This window comes from Neovison vison, chromosome 1, assembly GCF_020171115.1.
Source record: "Neovison vison isolate M4711 chromosome 1, ASM_NN_V1, whole genome shotgun sequence".
Lineage (NCBI taxonomy): Eukaryota > Metazoa > Chordata > Mammalia > Carnivora > Mustelidae > Neogale > Neogale vison.
Genome location: NC_058091.1, coordinates 268,632,212 through 268,652,105, shown reverse-complemented (window position 1 = coordinate 268,652,105; position 19,894 = coordinate 268,632,212). Strand labels below are relative to the sequence as shown.

The following is a 19,894-nucleotide window of genomic DNA, read 5'->3' as shown; positions in this document are numbered from 1 at the left end:
CACCAAGACAGCATGGTACTGGCATAAAAACAGACACATAGACCAGTGGAACAGAGTAGAGAGCCCAGATATGGACCCTCAACTCTATGGTCAATTAATCTTTGACAAAACAGGAAAAAATATACAGTGGAAAAAAGACAGTCTCTTCAATAAATGGTGCTGGGAAAACTGGACAGCTATATGTAGAAGAATGAAACTCGACCATTCTCTTACACCGTACACAAAGATCAACTCAAAATGGATAAAAGACCTCAACGTGAGACAGGAATCCATCAGAATCTTAGAGGAGAACATAGGCAGTAATCTCTTTGATATCAGCCACAGCTACTTCTTTCAAGATACGTCTCCAAAGGCAAAGGAAACAAAAGCGAAAATAAACTTCTGGGACTTCATCAAAATCAAAAGCTTCTGCACAGCAAAGGAAACAGTCAAAAAAACAAAGAGGCAACCCACGGAATGGGAGAAGATATTTGCAAATGACAGTACAGACAAAAGGTTGATATCCAGGATCTATAATGAAGTCCTCCAACTCAACCCACACGAAACAGACAATCATATAAAAAAATGGGCAGAAGATATGAACAGACACTTCTCCAATGAAGACAAACAAATGGCTATCAGACACATGAAAAAATGCTCATCATCATTAGCCCTCAGGGAGATTCAAATTAAAACCACATTGAGATATCACCTTACACCTGTTAGAATGGCCAAAATTAACAAAACAGGAAACAACATGTGTTGGAGAGGATGTGGAGAAAGGGGAACCCTCTTACACTGTTGGTGGGAATGCAAGTTGGTGCAGCCTCTTTGGAGAACAGTGTGGAGATTCCTCAAGAAATTAAAAATAGAGCTTCCCTATGACCCTGCCATTCCACTCCTGGGTATTTACCCCAAAGATACAGATGTCGTGAAAAGAAGGGCCATCTGTACCCCAATGTTTATAGCAGCAATGGCCACAGTCGCCAAACTATGGAAAGAACCAAGATGCCCTTCAACGGATGAATGGATAAGGAAGATGTGGTCCATATACACTATGGAGTATTATGCCTCCATCAGAAAGGATGAATACCCAACTTTTGTAGCAACATGGACGGGACTGGAAGAGATTATGCTGAGTGAAATAAGTCAAGCAGAGAGAGTCAATTATCATATGGTTTCACTTATTTGTGGAGCATAACAAATAGCATGGAGGACAAGGGGCGTTAGAGAGGAGTAGGGAATTTGGGTAAATTGGAAGGGGAGGTGAACCATGAGAGACTATGGACTCTGAAAAAACAGTCTGAGAGGTTTGAAGTGGCGGGGGGGTGGGAGGTTGGGGTACCAGGTGGTGGGTATTATAGAGGGCACGGCTTGCATGGAGCACTGGGTGTGGTGAAAAAATAATGAATACTGTTTTTCTGAAAATAAATAAATTGGAAAAAAATTTAAAAAAAAAATAAAGTATTCACAGCTAACATCATACTCAATGGTGAAAAGCTGAAAGCTTTTTCTCTAAGATTACGTTTAGGAGGGGTACTGGGTGACTCAGTCAGTTAAGCAACCAACTCTTGATTCCTGCTCAGGTCATGATCTCAGGGTTGTGGGATTGAGCCCTGCATCAGATTCCATGCTGAGCAAGGAGCCTTCTTAAGATTCTTTCTCTACCTCTCCTTCTGCCCTCCCCTTTTTACGATCTCTCTATGAATAAATAAGATCTTAAAAAAAAGAAGAGAGTAAGACAAGGATGCTCACACTTGCCACTACTATTCAACATAGTATTGGAACACCAAGCCAGAGATATCAGGCAAGAAAAAGAAATAAAAGGCACCCAAACTGGAAAAGAAGAAGTAAAACTGTCTCTATTTGCACTGGTATATTATACTTAGAAAACCCTAAAGATTCCATTGAAAAAAAAGTTAGAACTAATCAAAAAATTCAGTAAAGTTTGAGGATACAAAATGAATAAAAAAAATCCTCTGCATTTCTATACACTTAAAAAAAAGCTACTATAAAAAAGAATTAAGAAAACAATCCCATTTACAACTGCTTCAAGAAGAATAAAATACCTAAAAATAAATTTAACCAGAAAGGTGAAAGACTTGTATGCTGAAAATGATAAGACGTTGGTGAAAGAAACTGAAGAAAACATAAATAAACGGAAAGATATTCCATATTCTCATGGATCAAAAGAAGTATTGCTAAAACGTCTATAGTACCCAAAGGAATCTATAGATTCAATGCAACCCCTATCAAAATTCCAGTGGAATTTTTCACAGAAATAGAACAAACAATCCTAAAATTTGTATGGAACCACAAAAGACCCCAAAGTCAAAGCAATCTTGAGAAAGAACAAAGCTAGGGACATTATACTCCCTGATTTCAAACTATATTATAAAGCTATAATAAAACAATATGGTATTTGCATAAAACCAGACACAGATCAATGGAAAAGAATAGAGAGACCAGAAATAAACTCACACATACATGGTCAACTAATTTACAAAGGAGTCAAGAATATACAATCAGGAAAGGATAGTCTCTTCAATAAATGATGTTAAGAAAACTGAACAGTCACATGGAAATAATGAAACCCCTATTTTATGCCATACATAAAAATCACCCCAAAAATTAAAGATTAAAGACTTGAACATAAGACCCCATATCATAAAATTCCTAAAAGAAAACATAGGCAGTAAGCTCCTTGACATTGGTCTTGCTGATGATGCTTTGGGCTTGACATCATAAGGCAATAAAAACAGAAATAAACAAGTGGGACCACATCAAAATAAAAAGCTTCTCCACAGCAAAGGAAACCAGTAACAAAATGAAACAGTAAGCTACAAAATAGGAAAAAATATTTGCAACCCATATATCTGATAAGGCCTTAATATCCAAAATCTATAAAGAACTCATACAAGTCAATAGCAACAAAACAACAATCCAATTAAAAAATAGGCACATATTGGGGAGAATATGTGCTATGGTGAGGCTGTGAAGTGTGTAAACCTGGCGATTCACAGACCTATACCCCTGCGGATAAAAATACATTATATGTTTATAAAAAAATAAAAAATAAAGATTAAAAAAAAAGCAATACCAACATACCTCAAAAAAAAATAGGCACAGGATCTAAATAGACAGTTTTCCAAAGAAGACATACAGATGGCTAACAGGTACATGATAAGGTACCTCAACGTCACTAATCATTGGGGAGATGCACATAAAAAAACACAATGAGACATTACCTTACACCTGTTAAAATGGTTTTATAAAAAAGATAAGGACTAACAAGTGTTGGTGAGGATGTGGAGAAAAGAGAACCCTTGTGTGCACTATTGGTGGTAAAGTAAATTAGTATAGCCACTATGAGAAAAAATATGAACATTCCTCAATTAAAAATAGAACTGTCTTATGATCCAGCAATTCCACTTCCGGGTATTTATTTGAAGGAAATGAAGACACTAACTTGAAAGAATAACTGTATCCCCATGTACATGTACAGAAAAAGTTCCATACATACAATGGAATATTATTCAGCTGTATAAGAGGGAAGAAATCCTGTAATAATATGGATGAATCTTGAGGACATTATGCTAAGTAAAATAAGTCACAGAAAGACAGTTATGGTATGATCTCACTTATACATGGAAATTAAAAATACATGAATTCATAGAGAACAGATTGGTTGCTGCCAAAAGAGGTATGCGGGAGGAAATGGGGAAAAAGGGTGAAGGTGGTCTAAAGTTACAAACTTCCAGTTATAAGATATATAAGTCCTGGAGACAGAATGTACAGCATTGTGACAATAGTTAATAATACCATGTTGTATATTTGAAAGTTGCTGAGAGACTAAATCTTAAAAGTTCTCATAACAAGCAAAAAAAAAATGTATGTTGTACACATGAAACTAATGGTATATATCAGTTATATCTCAAAAAAATATTTAAGACATAAACTGTCATCATTAAGTTTATCTATTTCTCCCTTTAATTCTGCCAATTTTGGCTTCATATGTTTTGGGGCCCTTTGTTGCATATGTATACGGTTATAATCACTGTATCTTTTTAATGTATTAACTTTTTATCAATATGTAATGTCCTTCTTTGTCTACTGTAATAATTTTTGACATAAAATCTATTTTGTCTAATATTATTATGGAAGCCCATCTCTTTTTGGTTACTATTTGCATGGAATATCTTCTTCTATTTTTTCCCCTTTCAACCTATTTGTGTCTTTGGATTTAAAGTGAGTCTTTTGCAGATAGAATATATTTTGATACTATTTTTAATACATTTAATACAGAATGTATATTTAATACATTCTGCCAATTTCTGCTTTTAATTAGAGAATTTAATCCACTTATATTTAAATTGATTACCAGTAAGGAAGAACTTATTCTGCCATTTTGCTATTTTGCTTTATATATGTCATTTTTTGGTTTTTCCTCAGTTTTTCCATTAAGGTCTTCTTCTATACTTAATGGATTTTTCTAGAGGGCTACTGTGTTCTCTTGTTTTCTTTTTGCATATTTCTAGTTATTTTCTTAAATCATTGCCTTGGAGATTACAATTAAAATCCTAAATGTATAACAATCTAATTTAAACTGATATTTACCTTCATTGGCATATGAAAACTCTGTATAAAACATCACTCCCACTTTATATTGTCATTAATTATATATATACACTTTATTTATCCATTGACATAGATTTATAATAATTGCTTATGCATTTACGTTTTAAATAATACAGAAAAAAAAGAGAAGTTACTAACCAAAAATGCAGTAACACTGGGTTTTATAACTACCTATATAGTAACTTTTACCACTGTTCTTTATTTCTTTGTTTGGCTTTGAGTTACTGTCTAGTGTCTTTTTTCATTTCAGCTTGGAGTAGTCCCTTCAGCATTTCTTGTAGGACATGTCTACTAGTTCTGGAATTCCTCAACTTTTGTTATCTGGCAGGCTTTTATTTCTCCTTTATTTTTGAAGGATACTTTGTCAATTATAGAATTCTTGGTTGATTACTTTTTTCTTTCAGCACTTTGTATCCCACTGCCTTCTGTCCTCCATGGTTTCTGATGTGAAATTGGCTGTTAGCTTTATTGAGAATCTCCTGTACAAGATAAGTCATTTTCTTCTAGCTGCACTCAAGAGTCTTTCTTCATCGTTGATATTTAATAGTTTGATTATAATGTATCTCAGTGTGGATCTCTTTGTATTTATCCTAGTTAGTATTCATTGAACTTCTTGGATTCACATCCTTCTTCAAATTTGGATCATTTTTGGCCACTATCTCTTTAAATATTCTTTCTGCCCTTTCTTTCTCACCTTTTCTCCAGAAACTCTGATGATTATGTTGGTAGATCTGATGGTGTCCCACAGGTCCCTTAGATTCTGTTTACTCTTAACTATTTTTAATTCTGCCTCTTAGATTGGATGATTGCAATTGACCTATCTTTATATTCACTAATTATATTTTTATATTGATCTTTATATTCACTAATTCTTTAAATTCACTAATTCTTTATATTCACTAATTCTTTCACTTTATATTCACTAATTCTTCTGTCTGCTCAAACATGCTTCTGGGTCTCCATAGTGATTTTTCATTTCAGTTACTGTAATTTTAAGATCCAAGATTTCTATTTGGTTCCTTTTTAAAATTTCTGTATTTTTATTGATTTTTTTCTCTATTTGGTGGTACTCTGTTCTCCTTGCTTCATCTAGTTCTCTGTCCATAGTTTCTTTTATTTCCCTTTAGCTCAAGACTGTTGATTTAAAAAGTCTTTGTCTAGTAAATCCAATGTCTGGGCTTCCTTGGGGATAGTTTCTGTTAACTTTTTTCCTTGTAGATACCATACCTTCTTACTTCCTTACATGTATAGGAATATTTTGTTGAAAACTGGACGTTTTTAGTATTATAATACAGTATTTCTAAAAATCAGATTTCTGCCCCTCCCCAGGGTATGATGCTGTTGTTTCTTTTGAGTTGTACTTATGTGTTTCATTGGTCACTTTTCTAGACTATTTTTGTAAAGACTTCATTCTCTGTCTTTTGTGATTATTTAAGTCTCTGTTCCATTAACTTAGTGATTTGGCAGAGCGTTCCTTAAACATGTAGAACCAGACAAAGCAAAACAGAGCAAAAAACACTCTCCCAGTCTATGCAGATTATTTCTGAGTTGGGGTACTCCTTCACTGCTTGTCCAGACTGTTTACAGTTCTTTCTTAGACTCAATTTTCTACTTACACAGAGCCTAAAGATCAGTCAGAGGTGAAAGCTTACAGTCTTCTCAGGTGCTTGTTGAATATGTGTCTACTAGCCCTGGATGTGTGTGTGCCATTCTGGATTTCTCAGTATATATGGGAGCTTCTCAAAGCTCTTACTCCCCATGTACCTCCTTTCCCAGCCTCTTCTAGGATTTTCAGTGTGCCTCCTGCTTGCCCCAACTGTTGTCCCTTACCCCCAGAAAGCTGAAGTAGCGTATGCCTTTGAATATTTTTCACAAACACCACTTGAAAGATAACTCAAACCCTGAGAGTATTTTGAGGTTCATGAAACAAAGGCAAGCCCTTGAACCAATTCTTCAGGAAGCCACCAAATAAGTCAAAATGCACAACCATAATGCTTTGAGAAAAAATGTCTATATTGCTTCCTCTAACAGCAAAAAGTTGCACCAGAACATGAGTCACCGACCCCTCGACCACCACTAAACCATAAAATGGGGAACAGTTGTGGCAAACTGAGGTAAGGCCTTGAAAACAAGCACTCTTATTATGAATTGGAGTAATGTAACATATACCTGAAAAGTTCTTTGAGCTATTGGTATGCCTAAGTGGGAAGTAATTTTACTTTCCTAAATAAGTAACAATAGAAGATTGGTACTGAACACGTAACACTCTAATCTCAGTAGTAACTATCTGCTTATGCACTTAACAATTGAAAAGTAGAACTTTTACTATATTAGAGTATTTGCTAGGAAGCTAAATTCTAGCACTCCAAAATGAAAAATTATAAATTTGTTTTCCCTAGATGCTTTCCTATAAAAATCAATTCTTTCACTGATAATTTATATGGGAATTTTTTGGGTTAAAAAGACAACTGTGTAACTTTGAACAAGTCATTAAACCTCCCAGACCAAGCACTTTCCTCTATAGTGTTGCTATTCAAAGTTTGGTCTACAAACCAATAGAACTGGCATCACTTGGGAACTTGTTAGAGATGCAGAATATCAAGCCTACTATACCCTGGTATAGATACTGCTCTACCCCAGACCTACTGACTCAGAATCTTCATTGTAACAAGATCACCTAGGAATGATACACAAAAAATAAGTCTGAGAGGCACAAGTCTATGAATAGGGTATGGGGAGAGTAAGTAAATGATCTTAAGGACCCTTATAACTGATTCTTCAAAAAAAAATCAGATCTGACAACATTGGAGCCTGTATTATCTTGTGGTGATCATCAGCTACAGCTGAGTAGCAGCTACCCCATTAGATGGGGTATGAACTCTCTTTGGCCTCCTAGCCCTCATCTAGCCTGCTTCATGTATTTATATTAACTGCCTGGCCCCTGTTCAGCCTCTAATCTAAATCAGATTCCAACCAGAATTGAGGGAGTCCCTTTCTAAATAAGGGGTACCTTCAGAGGTAAAAATTCATTAGCTGTATGTGTCTTCAGGTGAAAGAAAAAAAATGTTCATTTACCTTGATGGGAAGTAGTGAGGTCCAGGTAGGAAGTAAGGGTGATGAAAAGAAAATCGTGGTGGTGTCCCAAACAACGTGGCTGGATGGCCAAGGGGAGGAGCTTGGTAGACATGTGAGTGTGGAATAGGAGGAGCCTGGGGGATTGGAGCACTTCTGGGACAAGTGGAAACGCTGGGATACTCCTTGGGAGGTTGGATGGTTGAGGTTGCAAATCTGGCATGGGCAGTACTTGCACTAGTTGGAATCCTGTTGGTGTTCTCCAGAGAGACGGGAGTAGGTCTCTTCACGGAGCGACTGGCTCCGGAGTGCAGCCGATGAGTGTCTGTTTGGGAGGGCCCCGCAAAGCGCTGGGGTGGGAGTGCTGGACGGAGGGGCAGGCTTGGAGCCTGGATGCCCACCTGGGCAGTACTGGAGACGCTGGGCTGGAAAAGTGAGATGGGGCTTGGGCGCTGGACCGCAGGTGTGGGCAGTTGGATGGCAGGTGGGGCGTCACCTTCAGAAATAAAAACAGTATAGGTCTGGCATTAATTGAGCTGCTCCATGTTTTTCTTTATCCAGAATTTAATAAACTGTACAACCAGAAGTCCTCACTAACCATCTCACCTAATAACATTACCACACCACACCACTCTATTTCCTTTATAGAATTTGAACAAATTGAAATAATTGTTTGTATATATTTTTTTGTCTCTCTTTCCCATCTAGATTCTAAGTGCCATAAGAAGAGAGACCTGTTCTGTTTTGCTCCCTGCTGTATATCCAGGGCTCAAAAGTCTGTAGGGCCTTCAACAAATATTTCTAAAAGGATAAGTAAAGGACTAAAGTTGAGTGATTGAGTGAAAGATGAAAACATACAAATGCTAATGTGTATATATAAATGTTTCTTTAAAAAAGTAATATGAAACCACTGACAGTGGTTACTTCTAAGGAACAATCATCTGGGAGAAGGGACAGAACAATGGGCAGCTAGACTTTTATTATATATCTACTAGTACTGTTTGAATTTTCTATTGTGTAAATATGTTAACCTTCCTTTGAATATTGAGATTTCAGGGTAGTATATGGGTCATTTTTCTACTATTGCATATACTTCCCTATATTAAATTGACATTAGAATGATGTTTAATTTTTTAACTGAAAAAATAAACAATCAGTAAAATTAATTTGCTTCATTGCATTCAATGTCAATGCTATTACAAAAGGAAATTCCCAGGTGAGAAGAGGACTTGCCACAGGTCAACAATTTGTGACAGATATGAAAACAGTATTTTGCAGCAAGGCATAACAAATATGGCAGAATTTTATAGGTAGGTGAAACAATCATGCTCTTGAACAAGAGAGGACTACTAATTGAGTGAGTTACCAAGTTATTCAAATAACACATCTAGCCTAAACTTAATTAAAATTTCCAAAGAAATATAGAGGGAAGCCACAGCAATAGAGTCATGATCTGGTTTATTCCAGTGCAGTTAGATCTCCAGTGCAGTCCAAGAACAGACTATGATTAGAAATATGTCTCTGCAAGAGGCTGAAAGAAATGTAGATCTTTTCTTAGCATTGCCGAGGGAAGGCCTTTCCTTCCTTCTTTCTCTCCAGAAAAGGAATATAATGCTCCTCCTAAACCTGCAAGTAGGGAATTAAGGGATCGATCTATCTGTTTCAAAAATGGCCCCTGACCCAGTCAAGCACAGACAACACAGGGTCAGGGTGTGCGTGAAGCTGTCCTGACTCATAGTTGTTAAGGTTATGTGCCCCCCTCCCCCAGCCCCCATGAGGCACAGGCCTTAGACCTTTCTTGATTGATCAAGCATAAAATAATTTCCCTCTTCCATGTTCCCTTAGAACATGTAAGTCTATAACTTATCACAAAATATTATAAATCTCTGTTACTTGCTTCTCTGCCACCCCTACCCACAATCACAAAACTGGAGGCTTGAGAGCAGGAGCACTTTCTTTCAAACCTGCATCCAAGTTTTTGGCATGGAACTTGGCTAATAATAGTTAGAAAGCTATGGCTAGATGGGGGAAAGGAAACCCTAACAAATAAACCTATACCTGATAGCACTTCTACCACTGATCTGCTATAAGGAGAACTCCCTTATCTAAACAACCATGAAGCCAGAATGACTTGTAATTGAATTATCACTGTACTCAAAACATCTGCTCCTAAAAGTTAGACCTCTGACCCAGGCTTCTCCTCCCTCTAGCTAGTACAAGAAGCTCTTAGTCCTCAGTAAAGAAGTATGATCTTCCTAGGCAAAGTAAAGTTATATAGATCAACTGGTATTATTTTAGTTACTGAAGAAAGAAGGAACTCATTTTTTAGCTGACATGAAATGTTCTTTTTTACCAAAGATATTTCTATAAAAAAGCAGTACGAGGCATGAGATGATAAATCATGCATCCTTTAACTCAATATTCACCAAGTAACCAACATATGTCAGGCACTGTTTTGGTCTGAGGTTAAAAATAAAATAGATGCATAGAGAGTTACATAGAAGTATAAGGAAGATGTCCTAAATGTTGAAATTCTGGTTGCTAAGCAGGAAGTTAAAGTCTGCAACATCCAGTCATTTCCATAAACTGTCAGTGAAGAGAGAAGACTTGTGGGAAGGGCAGAGCTCTAATGTATCAAACTTTAGATAAGGGATTGAAAAAACTAGCCAGTCATCTGTTTTCTCTTCTTCTAGCACATAGTTAAATTACCTTTCCCAGCCTCCCTTGCAGTCAGAGGAGTTGCCATGTGGCCAAGAGCTACCTAATGGAAGGTAGAAGAGATATGCACCACTTCTGAGCCTGGCCCCTGAAAACCTTTCAGGAATTATCTTCCATGCTCTTTCCTGTTCTGTAGATTCATGCACACTAGTCCAGTGGCCTTGGGTGCCACATATTAAAGATGGCAGTGCCACAGCAGAGAAGTAGTTTGTGCCCCGGAGTCACTCCTTCAAAGACATCTGTACACTGACTAGAAATACCTATTTTAGACTTTAAATGGATAAAAATAAACCATAATTCTGTTTAAACCATTATGTTTAGGTGCTTATAAAGCAGCTAGCATTATCTAATCATTACATGAGATAAAGAGAAGAATTCTAGATCTATGATATAATACGACAGGAACAAAAGAAGTTATTAATTTTCAATACTCCCCCACCATCTCTCCAAAAGGGAAAGAATCCACTGTCTGTACTGACTGGACAGAGGGTGCACTGAGGCTTTTGTTGTGTGACTGGGATAAATAGTGAAGGAATGAAGAATGGCAGAAACTGAGAACAAACCAAATTTCTCTACAAGAAAAAGTTATATGGAGGTAGTATGGAGAGAAGGACCAGCATGTGGCTGAACAATAAGAGAGGCAGAGAGAGGAGAGGGGAGAGAAATGGAGTAACAGGCAGAGACACAGAGATAGAGATGGGGAATGGAGAATTGGGATAAACACAGAACTGATTTTTAAAAAAAAAAAAAGTGAGATTTTGTAAAGAAACAATGGTAATGAGGAGTCCCAAGATGACTTAGAGTATGTTGAACCATGTGATTCTTCCTTCCCTGCCCCCATCAAGAAAACCTACAATAAAGAACTACATCACTTTTCAAAGAATTTTTGAGCCAGATTTGTGTTTCTCATGGACATGATACTTTGCTGGAATGGATCTTAAGGCAAAGAGAAGACCAGACTTTTTTGGATTATAACAGTATCAGAATAATGGAGGTTTTTTGGTTTGTTTCAGTTAAATAACTGAAAAGGCACCATATATCTACTACCAAACAACTAAAATAGTAGTAAACGTTTTAAATTAAAAATTTAGAGAAAATGTATAAATTCAGAAGAGTGAAAGATGTCAACTGATAATATAATAAGGCAAACCAATTTTGGGCTTTAGAAATAAAATGTAGAGAACAAAATAATTCACCAGAAAATTCATATTATGTATAAAGTGACATTTAAAAGCCAGCCTAAAATAAATATAGCTTCCACCAGAGTTCTAGAAGACTTTAAAATAAACAAATTTGATATTTAATATAAAATGAGAATGCTGGCAGAACCAGCATCAAAGACATTTGATAAAAGAAAGATATCTAAAAAGAATTCTGGATTATCATGCTGTAATCATTTTTGGAAATGAGAAATAGAAGAGCTTGGAGTATGGCATTAAATATGAAAGACACAGTGGACACAATGCATTGGTCATAGAAATAATAACAGATAAGGTGCTATAGATGCCATCAAAGAAATAGTAAAATTACTTGTATTGTTATCTATTCTTTCTACAACAACCCTATAAGCTCTTCAATAGGAGACTATCAAGATACCTTTGTATTGTATCTCAGACACAGAGTTTGACCTATATTTAGTACTTAATAAACATTATGTAATGGGGGATAGGTAGGCAGGCATGCATATATAACAGTGGAATATACTACAGACTGAGAAAACATCTGAGATAGAAACATTCACCAAAACAAGGGAGAATACCAAATTATATTGCTAGATTTCAAATAGATTAACTTCATGAGATAAAAATATACTAAGATGCATGCATCTTATGTATTATAGTACATAACACATAATTGCTTATTAGAACAAATAGGTTTAGTAGAATACACAGTAAAATGAGATAACCTTGATTGAGAACCAAATAATGGATAAAGACTAATATAAAGTGCATGAATTCTGTGTATATGAAATATACAGGCAGTAGTGATCACAACATATTTATATTAAGATCTTAACAACAACAAGAAAAGACAAAAAAGTCCACCCTGGGGTTATTAGATTTTTGGAAATACAGATGTCAGCTAGGGGGAAATAAAGCTAATAGGGATAACTAAAATTAAGAGTTCATTAAAAAATGAAGGCTATTGGGGCGCCTGGGTGGCTCAGTTGGTTAAGCGGCTGCTTTCAGCTCAGGTCATGATCTGGGATTGAGTCCCACATCGAGCTCCTTGCTCAGCAGGGAGCCTGCTTCTCTCTCTGTCTCTTCCTGCCACTCTGTCTGCATGTGCTCGCTCTCCCTCTCTGAGAAGGAAGTAAATAAAATATTAAAAAAAATGAAGGCTATTTTATATGATAATGCTAAAAACCCAGAAGGAAAAATTGTGCCTCAAATAAATCAGAAAGTTTTAATGGTTAACTGAGCAAATCAGAGAGAACCTATTAAAAAGGAAAGACATCTTTTTTTTTTCAATTTATTTATTTTCAGAAAAGCAGTATTCATTATTTTTCACCACACCCAGTGCTCCATGCAAGCCGTGCCCTCTATAATACCCACCACCTGGTACCCCAACCTCCCACCCCCCCGCCACTTCAAACCCCTCAGATTGTTTTTCAGAGTCCATAGTCTCTCATGGTTCACCTCCCCTTCCAATTTACCCAAATTCCCTACTCCTCTCTAACGCCCCTTGTCCTCCATGCTATTTGTTATGCTCCACAAATAAGTGAAACCATATGATAATTGACTCTCTCTGCTTGACTTATTTCACTCAGCATAATCTCTTCCAGTCCCGTCCATGTTGCTACAAAAGTTGGGTATTCATCCTTTCTGATGGAGGCATCAGAAAGACATCTTTTAAAGATGAAAAGCTTGTCCAAATGTGTAAAATAAGAAGTCCAAGTGTATAAGTGCAAATAAAAATTAGGCAGTCCAAAGGAAAATTGAAGGAGTCATATCTGAGGGACCTCAAAGTCAATGCTAAGTAACTCTATCACAGAAAGAAGAAACCCAGTGGAATCAATGGAATAGTCATTACAGTATAAAAGGCAACTGAAAGAACAGGGAGAAGAACAGAAAGACTCAATAAACCCCTTCTGACACAAAAGACTGTAAGATGTCTGAACCCCAATTCATTTTCATAGCACATATGTTAAGAATATTACACTACTGTGGTATAATGGCAAGTTCACAGAGTGTTCTATTCCAGATTGACAAAATTAATAGAAGTAGATCTTAGGTGAATGCCACCTAAGATCTGTAAAGAAACTCCAAGTCAGAACTGAGAAAATATTAGCTGAAGTAAATACAAATGGTCTCATAAGGCATTTAACTGTGGAAAGAAGCAGATAAAAGAGAGGTCTTAGAAAAAGGAATAAGGAGAAAACATACAGATTATGAAAGTAGAAATCATAAATAACATAGCAGACAAAACAAAGAAAGTTAAGAAAAGCATAATTAAGCCTAGGTTGAAATACAGAATTAAAGGAGATACTGCCAAATAGTGAAGTATGGAAGTGTTTGACTGTGCTGGAAGAGAATAAGGCAATAGAATGAGCTTTCTGCATCTTTCTCTTGATACTAGACATCCTGACTGTGGCTTTGTTGCTGTCAATTGCTATAATGATACACAGAGAAAAAAAAACATTGAAAATGTGTAATATTCTAAGAAGTCAATTTTTAAGATATCTAAACCTCTCAGCACATAGGGGTGGCTTTATTACCAAAAGGATCTGAGCAGGTGGAAACTGGAAAGAGCAGTAGTTTTAGGCCAAGTAATAGTAAGTAGTGAATGTATAAAGCTCTGCCTAAGAGGTGGTTAAAAGAGATTCTGGAAGAACAAACCAATGATGGGACAGCCCTACAACAAGTTCTTAAGATACTAGTTTTTCAACTTTAGGTAATTAAAAGGAACAGACAGGAATGTTATAAAGAACTGATAATAGAGGAGAAATTTAGGTAAAGACAATATAGAGAACCAAATATTTGGTAGAAAACAGATTACTTCCACCGCTTATCTAGAGCAGCAAGAGAATGGTCTTAACAGATCAGTCATCATTGCTAAATTCCAGAACAGGATGCTCTGTACCCCATTAGCAAGGCATTCTTTTATGCTAATAGTAAAAAGATACTCCTATTTCCTTTTGAATTACCTCATCATTTCCTGCATTATCTGCCTAATCTATGGGCTTATCCAATTTAGTTAAATACTCTGAGGTTTTACACACAGAACATTTGCTACTCTGGCAAACCCAAATGCTTTCATATCTACTGAAATTTTTCTTTCTCCAATTTTATGTTTTTACTTTCCTCTTGATTTTTTTCCCTTAATACTATTGTTCTAAAAATTCTTAAGTTAACAAAAACAAAATTTCAACTAAAGGTAAAATTTTCACACAACTATTAAAAATTCATAATCTACAGGGACGCCTGGGTGGCTCAGTGGTTTGAAGCCTCTGCCTTCGGCTCGTGTCATGATCCCAGGTCCTGGGATCAAGCTCTACATCGGGCTCTCTGCTCAGCGGGGAGCCTGCTTCCCTTCCTCTCTCTCTGCCTGCCTCTCTGCCTACTTGTGATCTCTGTTTGTCAAATAAATAAATAAAATATTTTTAAAAATTCATAATCTATAATAAACTCACCAACTGGATGAGTGATGGTGTTCTGTAGGCTGGGAATTACCACAGAGTAGGTAGGTGAGCGATAAGGATATATTGTTGTAGGATTTGTAGAGATGATATTCTGTGTGGTACCAGAAAATACATTGGAAACACTTAGAGGGAAGCGTTTTCGCTTCCCTGGACGAGGTTGATAAACCCAACCTATAGAAGAAGATAAGCAATTTTTAATTTGAACATAAGGACCCTATTTAGCCTTTAAATAGTTCTTTTCACAAAAAAAACTTCTTAAAAAAACAAATTATTGTCTAAAGTAAAATGTCTTTTCCAACTTTATTACGCAATTTCTGTGCATTTTAATGTCTATATAGTTTCCAACTAGTGGTCAATATTGTAACCCATAATTCAAAGGAAGAGTGAGATCAAATGTTTTATATCCAAAGACACATATTGAATCCACAGTAAAATCAACATTAAAGAAACTGAGTTCGAATCCCAAAGCTTTTCCTTTACCTATAAGACAATGCCCCTGTAAGCTATTCATTTCCTCCTGTTCCCTCATTTCCTATGAGATATAATTGTCTATATCTTACAATGGAATGGTCATTAATGACCAGTCACTATTTTTATACCTAGCTTAGGAAGAGTCACTCTCCTAAACTTGGCAGTCTCAAGTCCACAAACAACCCAATTTCCTTCCAAAGTCAGAAGAATAGAGTTTAACAGTTTGCAGCCATTGTATAACCAGAATAACTGGTTCTCTGTAACTGTTGACTCTGACACCCAAAACCTTTCTTCTCATATTTTAGAAAAAAATATTTTCTCATCATGCATGATCATGTTGGCCATATACGCTTTGCCTTTACCCAAGCTTAATCGAAATGCCCTCGTGGCTGGGGAGTAAATCAGAAATTGTTTCAAACGACATCATGATGAGGATAAATTTGGCAATTAGAAGACATAAGTGTGTTCTGATAACCATATAACATCAAAATGGAGCCTGGTGCCAATCCTGCATTCTCATTGTCTTTAAGTGTATGACGCGTATTTGTTTCTGTTGCCATGATTTTAACTCTTCATTTTCTAGTATATTTGCAAAATTGTAGACTTACATTCTGGAGTTTAACTTCATTAAATTCATATCTATATTTATTCAAATATTTAATCAAATATTTAATCAAAACCACAGTAAAAGGGGTGCCTGGGTGGCTCAGTGGGTTTAAGCCTCTGCCTTCGGCTCAGGTCATGATCCCAGGGTCCTGGGATCAAGCCTCACATCGGGCTCTTTCTCCCACCCCAACCCGCCCGCCTGCCTCTCTGCCTACTTGTGATCTCTGTCAGGTGGATAAATAAAACCCATAAAAAAAAAAAAACAGCAAAATTATGTCCCCCAGTTTGTTATTAGTTGGCAAATATGAGACCAGATATTCCTCTACTTGCTTCTATTTAAGAAAATGTATGTCCTGTGTCAATTCCATCATTACTATACTATTAGCCTTTATTCTCTTTATTTTACATATTAGATTAGAAAAAAATATGCATTTTTGTCTAATCTTTACCTAAATCAATTTAAATTAGAAAGAAGTTTCATTTGATTACCAGGAAATTCCTCTCTGTGCTTTTCTTTAATCTTTTGTGCTTCATCATAATAAGGTTTCTTTTGTTCTTCACTAAGTTTGTTCCACTCTAACCCGAGCTGGACACTGATTTCTGCATTGTTGGCTGCTGGGTTAGCTTTAGCTAGTGCTGGTCGGTGAATCCTTGCCCAAACCATAAAAGCATTCATGGGTCGCTTCACATGACCATTTCTGTCCTTACTGAAGGGAGTATCTGGTATTCCTACATGACAAAAATTAAAAGACTGAATTAATGTGCCATACACACAGATGCAAACACAATGTTAAAATGAAGTGCACCTTCATCTATATTTATTTTTAACTGGAGGAAATACAAAGAACTGCCAGTATTCCAGAATGCCTCATAACCCCTGAACTCAGCATTCTAAACTACAGCTTAGACTCTTCTTTTCCTCAAAAAAATATTGTTGAAGATATTGTAGGAGTGATAATGTTGAAGACACCGTAAACTGTTGGCTTATTACTTCCTTGGGCTTTGGTAATACCTCTACCAATAGTTAACATTTAGTTTCTTTCCCATTTAAAATCTTCTATTACTGGGGAACAGGAACTAGGACTTACTCATAACTATAATCTTAGCACCAGCTAGGTGCTCCCTAAATGTTTAAAGGAACTCATTTACATGCCCCTGTAGTGTCCGTTAAGTAAAAATATTTGTAATATACTATATTCCATTTCATTATGAAGATGAAGCTCTTGCCAAAGTGGGTGATTGACACTAATCCTATAACCTGGGAGAAAAAAATAGAAGAAAAATAATAAAAGTGACTTTTAGAGAGTCATAGAACCAGTTGAAATTACAATAAAGGATGGTGGCTAAATTCACATCTCTCACCTAATTCATCAAAAACAACTGTCTATAAACTTCTTATATTGTCTCTCTTTATTTTAGTTACTTATTATACAAAATTTTTTAAGATGCACAAAGGATTAAATATTATAAAGAAATCTTTCCCTTTCTCTCCTTCAGAAAATGAAGTTTATAAAAGAATGAGGGTGACATGGAAAGGATCAGTAAGGAAAATAAGAAAACAGATATAAGAAAACAAAGAAAACAAATATAAGGTGAATAAAAATATGAACTGATTTTCCATGACATTGGCATAAAATTATCTGAATTAAATCTTAAGAATTTCCTAACTATATATTTGTAACTAATGAGTAGTGACAAAATATCTATTAGTTGTTACTGCTAACTATAGTTATTTTTGAAAACAATTTCTAGCTTATTCTATCTTCGTCTTCTGTATTTCTCTACATTCTTAGCTTTTAGGATACTAAAGTATTACATTAATCGTGTACTGTTTTCTTAGAAAAATGGTTTACTATTCATTTTTAAAGAAGACAAATCACCTCCAAATCCAGTACCAACTTTCCTATTTGAATATAAACATTTTTTCAGTAAACACTATTTAAAATATTCTTCTTGGGGTACCTGGGGGGCTCAGACTATTAAGCATCTGCCTTTGGCTCAGATCAGGATCCCAGGGTCCTGGGATGGAGCCTGAGGTCCTGCTTCCTGCTCAGTGGGAAGTCAGCTCTCCCTCTCCCTTTACCTCCCCTTGTTTGTGCTTTCTCTCTCACTCACTCACTTTCTCAAATAAAATGTTTTTAAAAAATAAAATTTTCTTGATACACATAAAAATATTGAACTACCACAACAAAGTGTAGCATAGAAACTGAGGGCTGAAATAACAGTGTTTATAGTGAGAATATTCCTATTTTGTGTATAAACATTAGTTACCTCTAAAACTCATCATTCACTGGGCCTTAAAATAGATTTTTAGAAAAATGGGAATCTTGGAACATCTTAGTGTATTTTACTGGTATGTGAACAAGTCAACTGGAAGTGATACCTGTGCGGACTTTGCCCTGTAATCAATCAGTTCCATGATTTTATTTTTCTAGTTTAGGCTTCTGAACTGCTAACATGTCAGCTATGGGGCAACATAGACGAAGTTTGAAAACCAGATTCCCCTGCCGTCTAATACCTGCATCTGAGGGAAGCACGGTGAGCGGGACATCTTTGGTTTCAATTTTTACAGAAGGCTCCAGTAAGGATTGCATTTTAATAGGCACTGGTGTCAAGGGGACCTTGGTCAACCGTATCAGCTCTGAAGGCGGAGGTCCCTGAAATTGGATCCGGGCCCCAGGGGGGACCGTGTGGAGAGTCAAAGGGATCCTGAGGTCTTGCTGGTGTGGCCCAAAGGCACTGGATGGCTGGGCCAGGATGACTTCTTTGTTGCCGTGGACCAGGCCATTGGACGCGGGCTCCGTGCCCAGCCTGCAGTCCTCGCGGAGTCTCTCGGGCTCCTCTGTTTTGATGACTCCTTCTCTGATGGTCGCCAGGGTTTTGCCCTCCCCGCCTTTCACCACGTCCCTCATGACCTCCTCCGCCTCCAGCTTGCCCTTTTTCTCGTCCCCTCCGTGGCCGTCGAGAGCTGGCCCCGGGCCTTCTACCTTGGCCGTCCTGGAGGCTCTAGAGCCTGCCTCCACAGGCCTTCGCGTCCCCGCCGATGGATCCAAGTCGGGCCCCTGCTCCTGCTTCTCAGCCTTGACGTGTAGCGCTCGGGACTGCACCGGGTGCAGCTCCGGTCGGCAGGGGGCGCCGTCGGACGCGGGCGGAGGCGGTGGCAGCAGCAGCAGCTCGGGCCTCAGCTGCAGCAGCCGTGCTTGCGCCGGTGAGGCGACGACGCCTTCGTCCCGGGCCTGAGCCAGCGGTGGCCCTGGCGGCAGCAGCAACACCTGCTCCGGCTTCACCTGCAGCAGCCGCCGCGCCGCGGGCTGTACACCCGACGCCTGAGCCTCCCCGCACGACGAGGCCACGGTCGCAATGGCGGCCGCGCACGGGGTGGGCGGCGACGGGGGGAGCTCCGCGGCCGCAGCCCTAAAGGAGGCGCCCTCGACCGGCAGCTGTGGGGGAGCAGGGCGGAGCGGGCGCGGCGGGGTCGCCCTCGGCAGTTGGCGCGGCTGAGGTTGCGGCTCCGGCCTGGCTCTCTCCATGGGGGGAGGGGGACGCCCCGGCCGGGTCCCGGCCCGGATTGTGAGCTCAGCCGTTTGTTGGCGACCTTCCCCCTCCCCCTTTCGGTTAAGACCCTTCCAAGGTCCTTGCTACCCAGAACCCTACGCGGTTCAAAAAGCGGCCCTTCGTCTTGGCCTCGCCCAATCACAAGCGTCCCGATACCCCCGGCCCTCCAATCACAGGCGCATTCTGCGGCCCCTCCGGCCCTCGGCTCTCTCC

At 38.0% G+C, this 19,894-nt stretch overlaps 1 protein-coding gene across 2 annotated transcripts in view; it reads right to left on the bottom strand.

Moving 5' to 3' along the window:
• SOX30 (SRY-box transcription factor 30) overlaps window positions 1-19,656 on the bottom strand; it is a 35,608-nt gene extending 15,952 nt beyond the window's left edge. Inside the window, exons 1-4 of one of the 2 annotated variants that reach the window (XM_044241044.1) lie at window positions 18,645-19,656; window positions 16,616-16,855; window positions 15,041-15,220; window positions 7,693-8,185 (exon numbers count right to left, since the gene is read on the bottom strand). In XM_044241044.1, coding sequence (XP_044096979.1) covers window positions 7,693-8,185; window positions 15,041-15,220; window positions 16,616-16,855; window positions 18,645-19,656 — 1,925 coding nt within the window. The remainder of the gene's footprint in view (window positions 1-7,692; window positions 8,186-15,040; window positions 15,221-16,615; window positions 16,856-18,644) is intronic. The other variant, XM_044241053.1, reaches the window with a different exon arrangement.
• Between the last annotated feature and the right edge of the window lie 238 nt (window positions 19,657-19,894).